Below are 10,211 nucleotides of genomic sequence, written 5' to 3'. Positions count from 1 at the left end.
CCACCCACCTTGGCCTCCCAAAGTGCTAGGATTACAGGCGTAAGCCACCATGCCAGGCTGAGAGCTACATTTAGGCAGCACTTACCATGTGACAGAAATGATTTTATATTCTCAAAGCAAGTCTTTGAGATAGAAACTATCCCAATATTTAAAGAGGAAGTAAATGAGATTCACAGAGGTTAGAAATATGTCCAAAGGCACATAACTCAAGACAGTCTGATTCTGTTCAAAGACTACCTCACCTCCACGGTTACGCTTTTAACCACCACATCTTATTACGTAGCTAGTATTCAAGACACATCGAACAGATTCAGGGGTGACAGTGGTGACCGTCCAAATGTAGAGAGCATAAGAAGAGGGATAGCCCTGTGGGCATGATCCATGCAGTCACACAGGGCTGACACTTGGTTTAATGTTCTGCTATTTCTGTCTTGACATTCTTAATAATTTCTGAATAAGGGACTCCATATTTTTATTTTGCCCTGGATCCTATAAATGAAGTCAACCAGTCCCCCATAAGAACCACACAGGAAGCAAGTTTCAATGCAGACTCCCAGGCCCCTCCCCCAGCTTCTAACTCAGGGGATCTGGGATAGGGCCAGTGGTAACAAGGTCTCCAGCTGACTCCTCCTGGACCACTCCTCTTCAATGCAACAGACTCTCCGAGGCACGATGTATGCTCAGCTGCAGTTCCGCAAGCTGCCACACGGTGACAGTATAGCCCCGGTGTTTGCTTAACTTTTAAAGAGGCACAGTTAGTTCCAGGTAAGAGATGTGCTTGACATCTTCAAGATCCCTGCCCAGCCAGCCATCTTCCCACATGGATGCAATGATGCTTCCTCTCGGCAAAGTTTCTAGGTTGCACTGCACATCAGTGAGTGTGGTTCCTGCAGCTAGAGCCACAGCGGAGGTGCTGCTCACCCACTCACCCATAAAAGCTACCTCTTCAGAGGGTTGCGTACGTGAGCACTGAGAGTAATGGAGGGGAAATGGGCAAGGAGATTGTGGCATCCTCAGAAGCCCTCTGCAAAAGTTCAAAGAACGGACAAGGTGGCAGTCCTGGGGCGTGAGGTCTGGCAAACAGCTGACCCAACAATGGCCCCATAGTAACCCCTCCTGTTTTTATACAGTCCTATAGTTTTCAAAGCACCTTCACATCTAGTCTCACACTGATACCACCCTGCTATTTGAGGCTGATAACATCCCCAATAGACAGATGAGGAAAACAGGCTCAGAGAAGGTGGATGGCATAGCCCCAGGCAATGGAAAACGAAATGGTAGGAAAGGATGCAAGCCCAGGTGTCCTGATTCCGGCCTCTTTCTTGCCTTATCCCTCCCTGGTCCACAATCACCACAGAACCTAAGAAAGGAAAAAGACCCTGCCTGGGCTCCATGGCAGACCAGTTACATCAGAATGTCTGAAGCTGAGGTACTGGCATCAGTTTTTTTTTTTAGATGCCACCGTCGAGTCAAATGTTCACCGAGGTTGAGAAACACCAGGCTTCCCAGGAGGGCAGGCACGGGCTGCTCCACCCAGGGATAGCAGCTCCACCTGGGGACAGCAGCCCTGGTGCTGACTGCTCTTTGCAGCAACCCAGAGGGCAGGGGGAAGGGCCAGCTGCAGCACACATGCGCCGAATGAAAGCCAATGAGACCCCATGCAGGGACTGCTGAGCTTCAGGTCCCAGGTTAATTCAGTGCCCAGAGCCCTCTAGGCCCTCTCCAAGCGTCCCGCCTGCCTCCACTCACGGGGCCAGTATAACTCAGGGGTGGGTGGCTGCCACACGCTGGAGTTACGGGTCCCCAGACCCAGGGCAGGAGAGTTTGGGCACTTCTGGGGACCTTTTCCTCATCTGTAAAGTGTAACTAACAATAGTGCCTGTTTCACGGATGCACAAGGATCCGCTGAATGAATACTTTTGGGGCAGTGGCCAAGTGCTGGCCTTGGCCCGGTGCAGCCTAGAACACACCCTCCTGGCAGGGTTCCATCTATTCTTGGGGATCTGGTTTTCCTGCACTCCAAGAAGGCTCATCTTGTGCCATTTCCGAAAGCTGTCTTGCATTCCAGCTACACTTATGTCACACCTGGTAAAGGGCCCGCCATCCCTCCGCCTCCCCACACTCACCAGATGGAAGGTCTGGAAGGTAGTGGATTGGGCCAGGCCCCTAGGGAGCCCCTCCTCTGTGGGAAGGGATCAGACTCCAGCCACAGGAGAGGGGAGCGACAGGAGAGGCCAGGCCCTGGGCCACGTTACCAAGGAAGGTTAGGGGGCAGGGACTGTGGGCCTCAAATAGTGAGCTTTCTCCCCGCATGGCCCATTGCAAAGGCAGGGGTGGGGGTGCATAAGTCCCCTGGAATTCATTGGAGTTGAGAGGCCAGCAGAACAGAGTGGCAAATGTAGGTGAGCTCTGATGTGGAACTCTGCTAAGAAAACAGGCCACATTCTGTGCCTCCTTCCACAGTCCCTCAGCCTGCACACTTTGACACACTCACAGCCCTTTGTTTCAATTGATATTTGCTGGTCTGGAGACCAAATCCCTTGGGCCCCTTAGAGAGCAGCGCCTGAATTCTCAGTGGTGTCATCTTTATGAATAAGCCGGTTAACCACATCCTTACTCCCTTTCTTTGGGGGCTGAGTGGAAATGTCTCACCCTGGGCAGGAGGGAGCCTCTTTTATTTCAGGGGCCAGACAACCGCAATCCCAACGTTTCCTGTTCCATATCTCCCACTGCAGTGTTATCTGAATGTAGGAGGGAGGAAGCCGGACCCACGCTCCACATCCCCCGACCCCCATCCCGTGACTTATCCTGCCCCTGTACAGCGCCAGGCAGGGGCCGCATGGGGGCAGAAGCCTCACCTGGGAGTCCTGGGGCTGCACTGGAGGGTTTGATCTGGATTCAGGAGGTTCCCATTCCTTCTTATTGCCATTTCATGAATGGGAAACGGAGACAAGGCCTTTCCCATTTTCCTAGGAGCCAAGGGCAAAGCTGGATGCTGGAGGGTAGGCCAACCTAGGCCAGGCTCCGCCTCTCTCCCTGGAAGACCCCAAAGACTCAGGCAAAAGACACACACTTTACTTTTCCTTCCTTTAATCTTATGCAAAAGGGACACAGGGGTTCAAAAATAAAAATTTCTCTTCCCCCTCCCCAAACCTGTACCCCAGCTCCCCGACCACAACCCCCTTCCTCCCCCAGGGAAAGCAAGAAGGAGCAGGTGTGGCATCTGCAGCTGGGAAGAGAGAGGCTGGGGAGGTGCCGAGCTCGGTGCTGGTCTCTTTCCAAATATAAATACATGTGTCAGAAATGGAAAATCCTCCAGCACCCACCACCCAAGCACTCTCCGTTTTCTGCCGGTGTTTGGAGAGGGGCGGGGGCGGGGGCGCCAGGCACCGGCTGGCTGCGGTCTACTGCATCCGCTGGGTGTGCACCCCGCGAGCCTCCTGCTGCTCATTGTAGAAGAGATGACACTCAGGGTCCCCCCGGATGGTGGGGGCTCCCTGGATCAGCTTCCCGGTGTTGGGGTTCACACACCAGCACTCCCCACGCTGCCCGTTCAGAGACATCTTGCACTGGGGAGAGAGGAGAAGAGCATGGAGGAGCCCACAGCCAGCAACTTTCCTTCCCTCCCTCAACCCGGCGTCCACTGAGCAGCCACCCCTTGCAGCTACCCACGCGCTGCTGGGTGGAGCTTCGCAACTTGAAATATGCACCAGGGAACCTTGATAAAATGCAGATTCCCAGGCAGTAGGTCCCTGGAGAGCTGGAAATTCTGCATCAATAGCGAGCTCCAACGTGATGCTGATGCTGCCTGCCCAGGGACCCCTCTGATTAGCAAGGCCATTCAGGACATCCGAAGATGAAAAGACTCAGTCCCCAGCCTCAAGGAGGTCCCATCCAGTGGGGGGGACCCAGCATACCGAAGCTTAGTCATAGTGTCAGGTGAAAAACCTCATGTTGCAATCAAAATCAGTGTGTGCCAGGCACTGTGTGAGCAAAAGACACACTGCTCATTCAGTTTCTAACAAATACAGTCATTTAATCCTCACAACCACTTTGGGAATTAGATGCCATTATTATCCCTGGTTTACAGATGATAAAACTGAAGCACAGATGGGCTAAGCAACTTGCCCAAGGTCACACAGCTGGTAAGAAGCATAGCTGAGATGGAAGCCAGGCATTCCCACTCCAAGGTCTCTGTTTTACGCATAAGCTAACTACTCCTGCAAATCACTTTAGTTACCCAAAGGTGCAGCAGACAGCCTGTTTTCCACGAGAAGTGATCGAGACTTTTTTTCTGAGCTCCAAATGGAGTTAGCCAGCTTACATTTAGAGGGCATGTACACAAATAGCTTTTAATACTAAACTAATATTTAGACGGTCAAGGTGCCTGGATGGTGAAGGGGGTGGAGAGGCGAGACCCCTAAGCCAACAGCAGAGACCTGTTCCCATCTCCTGGCTTCACACATCCACACTTTAGGTCAGCCCAGACTGCCATTAGAACCACCAGGGCAGCTTTATAAAAATCCCAATGCCCAGCCAGGTGTGGTGGCTCATGCCTGTAATCTCAGCACTTTGGGAGGTCGATGTGGGTGGATCAGCTGAGGTTAGGAGTTCAAGACCAGCCTGGCCAACATCTCTACTAAACATACATACAACAAACCCATCTCTACTAAAATACAAAAATTAGCCAGGCTTGGTGGCAGGCACCTGTAATCCCAGCTACTCAGGAGGCTGAGGCAGGAGAATTGCTTGAACACGGCAGGCGGAGGTTGCAGTGAGATGAGGTCATGCCACTGCACTCCAGCCTGGGAGACAAGAGCGAGACTCTGTCTCAAAAAAAAAAAAAAAAAAGTATGTTACAGGGAAAGTATTGCATATGCACACTGACTGTTAAAATGTATATGAACAGAAGGTGGAAAGAGGAGGGAGAAGGGCTCCTGAGTGGTTTACTTAAACTTCATTTTCTCCAATGTATTTACAATGGTGTTCTAGATGGCTTTTCAGAATCTTTCCAACGGCATTTCTCCATCCCTGACTCTTCATTCCCTGAGATACTTCGAAACCATGAAGGCAACTTGGCCAATTGTTGAAATCAATGATGGTGGGAATGTGGCTCGCAGATTATCAGCCTCACCTGAGGCTTGTTAGAGCTGCAAACCTGACCTACCACATGGCAATTTGGGGGGGGGGGGGTGGGCCCAGGAAGAGCTCCAGGTGATGCCAATGTCCGATCAAAGTGAAGATGCTTGGTTTAAGCCACTTTCCTTCTCCAAGAGCCTCCTCCCAACCTGGACTCTAAGTGAGGCCGGTGGGCGGCTGGGCAAGTGGAGCCAGCAACTGACCCATGGGAGGCAGGGAGAAAAGCTGCACCCTCCCTGGCCTGGCAGCTGGCATCCCAATCCCCATGGTGACAGGAGTCTGAGTCTCTCACTCAGCTCAGACCTCAGAGGATTATAGGCGGGTGGGGCAGAAACAAGGCACATCTGGGGCCCAGGGCTGAGGAGGAGCTGCTCTGGCCCAGGCTGGCACCATGCTCACCTGTTTGAGGTTGTACAGGCCATGCTTGTCACAGTTGGGGATGTGCAGGGAGTAGAGGTGCTCCAGAGGGCCCCGCTCATCCGGAAGGCGCATGGTGGAGATCCGCTCCAGGACCTGGTCCAGTTCCTGTTGGCAGGGAGTCTGCACGCACAGAGAGCAGGGGACGCCCGGAGTGAGGACAGCAGGCCCATGAAGCACGTGCCAGACGCAAGCTCAGGGAGAAGCTGCTGCACGGGGAGGGGACTTTCCCATGGTCACACAGCCAGCAGGGGGCACAGGGACTTCTGAGAGCCTGCCTGGGGATCTCCCTGCCATGCTGGGTGCCCAACCCCAGCCCCTAAAGAAAACTGTATGGATGGGAATGTTCACTCCTCTCCTTGTTCTGTGACCGTGGCTTTCATGTGTCAGAATATGGGCTCTACCTCCAAATATCCATCCAAGTGGCTGTCTCCAGAGTCTCTATGCTCCCACCCCACGCCCAAGCTCCATTTCTTTCCATAAAACCAACCAGGGCCAGGACCCAAGATGGCAGAGCTGGGCAGGAAAGAGGGGAGGGGGTAGCTCAGTGAGAGAAGCACATGGCAACAAGAGTGACTGAGTTTCAGGCCAGGCGCAGTGGCTGGCGCCTGTAATCCCAGCGCTTTGGGAGGCCGAGGTGGGAGGATTGCTTGAGTCCAGGAGTTTGAGACCAGCCTGGACAACGTAGTGAGACCCCCATTTCCACAAAAAAATACAAAATTGGCCAGGTGTGGTGGTGCATGCCTATAGTCCCAGCTGTTCAGGAGGCTGAGGAAGGAGGATCACTTGAGCCCAGGAGTTGGAGGCAGCAGTGAGGTGTGATGGCACCATTACACTCCAGCCTGGGCAACAGAGTGAGACCCCATCTCAGCGGGAGAAAAAAAAAAAGTAAGAAAGTTTCAGGGACTCTGTCTTCATCTCTGGGATTCATTTTCTGTGTCTATGTTCCAAAACCATACAGAAATGTGAAGGTTTTAGAAGGAAAGAACATCAAGAAACCACATGTCCAGTCTATTTCACAGCCAGAGATACTGATTGCCCCAAAGGTCACTATGTTCCACAACTATGTTTGTGGAAAGAGAAGTGCTTTCCCTACAAGTCACACCAGATGAGGGTCTTATTAGGATGCCCTCCTCCAGCTGAGACCCCACTTTCCTTGTCCTCCCACCCCTTCCACCAGACCTGACCCTCACTGACCCTGGCAGGGGGCGGTCGCAGCTTCTTGGGCTCCTCCAGGCCGAGGTGATGTTTGCCACCCTTGCCCATCTGCCGGTGCTGCTCAGTGACCTTCTCCCGGAACACGGCCAGCTCCTTCATACCCGACTTGAGGGGCTTCCGGCCAGCACTGCCTCCCCCGCCCAACATGTTCATGGTGCTGTCCACGTGGTTCTCCACCAGGCCTCCTTCCGAGTGGTCATCGCCATTGTCTGCCAAGAGAGGAAGGGAAGAAAAGCTCCAGGTCCGGTTTCCCAGAGAGACGTGCCCTCCGGGAGCCACCTGGACCGTAATGATGATGAGGGTGGAGATGATGCGCAGCTAATGAGTGCTGATGGCCTGTCAGGGCCCGTGCTGAGCAATTTATATGGATGATCAATTTCAGCTTCACCCTAACTCTTAGGTGGGTACTACTAGCACCCTCCCCAACTTTCAGAGATGGAGAATTTGAGGCTCACAGAGGTCAGTTACTTGAGCAAGATCACAAATCTGAAAAGTGACGGATTCAGGATTTGAAATCAGGCTGTCTGGCTCTAGAAGAATGACAGGCACCCTCTTACAAGGCTGGGGCAGAACAGAGGCACACAGAGGGACAAATGCATTTGAAAGGCCCTGACCATGGAATGGGTTTAAGTCCTTTCTGGGACTCCCCCAAATTCTCCCACTGTAACCCCCAGTTTAAAGTTCTTCATTTGTGGTCTGGAAGAGTACCAATTAGTTGAGTTTTTTAAAACTCGTGCCACAGACATCACTGGGCTGCAGCATGTATGGCAAAGGAGTGAGAAGATGGAAGGCCACGTCACCACCCAGAACCTGGTCCCAGCATCCCCCTGCTGTCACTTTGTACTTGCCCACCTGGCCCCGCCTAAGGCCCCATAGTGCTGCTCTGAGGCAGCTACAGCTCTGCCCCACTGACATGCCCTCGTTCCCAAGTCTGTCTGTGCAGCCCACCCCAACCCCATTATACTGAGAGCCCCAAGAACAGGAACTATGACTCCTTCGACTTCATAGCTTCAGCTTACTGCAGGGCATGAAGCTTCGTGATGTCTGTCCAAGAAGCGTCCATTAAGTCTCCTTATGCTTTCTTCAACCTTTTGTATGCACAGCCTAGGTGAAGGAGGCCTTGAAAACAGCTCCAGCCTGCCACAGTCTCACTCTGGCTGAGGCATGTCCAGCCAAAGGAGGCAGAGAGGATCTGAATCGCACGGCAGAGCTGTAACCAGGAGACAAGCCCTGGCAAGCTCCAGAAGGGCAGGGCCTCACACTGCCCAGCCCCAGCCCCAGCCCCTTGGAGACACAGCAAACAGCCCCAGACCATCCCACCCAGAGCTGCTCTCCTGCAGGTCCCAACAAGATCTGGGTGGGTGCAGAGGGGTGTTTTTCAACCAATCTTGCACATTTTCTCTTCCCCATTAATGCACCTTGAAAAACTTACAGCCCTTAGAACACAGATGAATAACTCTTAGAGTAATTCTATACAAGAATATTCACTCACTCACCAACTAAGGGAGGGGGCACCTCTTCCATGCCAGGGACAGCATCGGGTGCTGGCACTCCAGCAGCACCTGCTGTCAAGGCGTGCCCAGCATAGGCCCCAGCATACGGAACATTTGATGGGGGTCTGCCCCTGTCCTTTCCCCTCCCTCCAAGCCTGATAACTAGTCAGTCTTCATTTGCTATGCAGCAGCTTCCTTTAGAAGCCAGCACGCCATCCCCAGGGTAGCAGCTCTGGTTAAAGGGGTGTAGTCGGGTTAAACCCCAGCTCTGCCATTTTCTATATCAGCTGCACGTGTTCTCCCCTCTCTGTGCCTCTACTTTCTTAACTGTAAGTTGCTGGATAATAACAGTTCTTTCTTCATAGAGCTGTTGAGAGTATGACGAAAGAAAAGCAGTTAAAAGATGACTTAGGCCGGGTGCAGTGGCTCATGCCTATAATCCCAGCACTTTGGGAGGCTGAGGCATGTGGATCACTTGAGGTCAGGAATTCAAGACCAGCCTGGCCAACATGGTGAAACCCCATCTCTGCTAAAAATACAAAAAAATTAGCCGGGTGTGGTGGCACACACCTGTAATCCCAGCTACTCACAAGGGTAAGGCAGGACAATTGCTTGAACCCAGGAGGTGGAGGTTACAGTGAGCTGAGATCGCACCATTGTACTCCAGCCTGGGCGACAGAGCAAGACACTGCCTCAAAAATAAATAAAGAAATAAATAAATAAATAAACAAATGACGACTTGGAGCACAGAAATTCTATATCCATGTTGCCGGTGGTTATTATGTTGATGATGATGACAATGACGAATGCCCCAGTTATCGACTACTTCAGCAGCATGGAACCCAACCAAGAAGAGGGAAACCAAGGAAAACAAGCTCTGAACATCCTAATAGCTGTTACCAAGGCTTAGCATGTTTAAATGTTGGCACTTTCCACTCAAGATGAGGGGAGAATCATCCCATGAGGAGCCTCGACACAGTTCACAACAGTGCTGCTCCAGGAAGCCTGGCTTCTGGATGTCTGGTTTCCAAGGCCACCACAGAAGAAAGTCAACAAAATTGAAGGGACAAAGAAGGAATGCATGGGGACAGTAGCAAGAAGGATCAAATGGCAGAGAGGAAAGAGGACACTAAGAAAACAAAACATACAAACTCCGGGTACATTTTGTGTGTGGCAAACAATGAATGCCACACCCCTCAATGAACCCTGGGGATTTCCATGTCTTATAGACCAAAACAAGAATTATGTTGATGACGATGATCTTGGGACATCAAAAAGGGGAGGGAATTAAAATTCTACCTATTCCTCATTTTAAAAGACTTTTATCCAAAATTGTTGAACTTCAGAAAAAAAAATTGAAGTGTTAAATGTATAAACCTGAAACCTGGAAAATTCTTTTATTTAGAATGGTTATTCCCACAGGGGCTCTGGGGAGCCTGGGTTGTACCATAAATGAAGCCAGCACAGATTAAATTGTTCCAGCAGCCTGGCAGCCCAGCACCACTGGCAGGAAAAGGCTGGAGTACAGTGGCACGATCTTGGCTCACTGCAACCTCCGCCTCCTGGGTTTGAGCAGTTCTCCTGCCTCAGCTTCTCGAGTAGCTGGAACTACAGGCATGCGTCACCACGCCTGGCTAATTTTTGTATTTTTAGTAGAGACAGGATTTCACCATGTTGGCCAGGCTGGTCTTGAACTCCTTGCCACAGGAGGTCCACCTTGGTCTCCCAAAGTGCTGGGATTATAGGCATGAGCCACCACGCCTGACCGTATTAGTCCATTTTCACACTGCTGTAAAGAACTGCCTGAGACTGGGTAATTTATAAAGGAAAGAGCTTTAATTGACTCACAGTTCAGCATGGCTGGGGAGGCCTCAGGAAACTCACAATCATGGTAGAAGGGGAAGGGGAAGCAAGACACCTTCTTCACAAGGTGGCAGGAAGAAG

At 51.8% G+C, this 10,211-nt stretch overlaps 1 protein-coding gene across 2 annotated transcripts in view; it reads right to left on the bottom strand.

The window, feature by feature from the left end:
* Nucleotides 1–3,073: 3,073 nt before the first annotated feature.
* Nucleotides 3,074–10,211, bottom strand: part of IGFBP2 (insulin like growth factor binding protein 2) — a 29,201-nt gene continuing 22,063 nt past the window's right edge. Inside the window, exons 1-4 of one of the 2 annotated variants that reach the window (XM_063713030.1) lie at nt 7,794–8,012; nt 6,754–6,983; nt 5,539–5,679; nt 3,074–3,569 (exon numbers count right to left, since the gene is read on the bottom strand). In XM_063713030.1, the coding sequence (XP_063569100.1) occupies nt 3,405–3,569; nt 5,539–5,679; nt 6,754–6,983; nt 7,794–7,803 (546 nt within the window). In that variant the 5' untranslated portion in view covers nt 7,804–8,012 and the 3' untranslated portion in view covers nt 3,074–3,404. Of the gene's footprint in view, nt 3,570–5,538; nt 5,680–6,753; nt 6,984–7,793; nt 8,013–10,211 lie in introns of those variants that run through there. The other variant, XM_003780700.5, reaches the window with a different exon arrangement.

This window comes from Pongo abelii, chromosome 11, assembly GCF_028885655.2.
Source record: "Pongo abelii isolate AG06213 chromosome 11, NHGRI_mPonAbe1-v2.0_pri, whole genome shotgun sequence".
Lineage (NCBI taxonomy): Eukaryota > Metazoa > Chordata > Mammalia > Primates > Hominidae > Pongo > Pongo abelii.
This window is presented reverse-complemented; position numbering and strand designations above follow the sequence as displayed.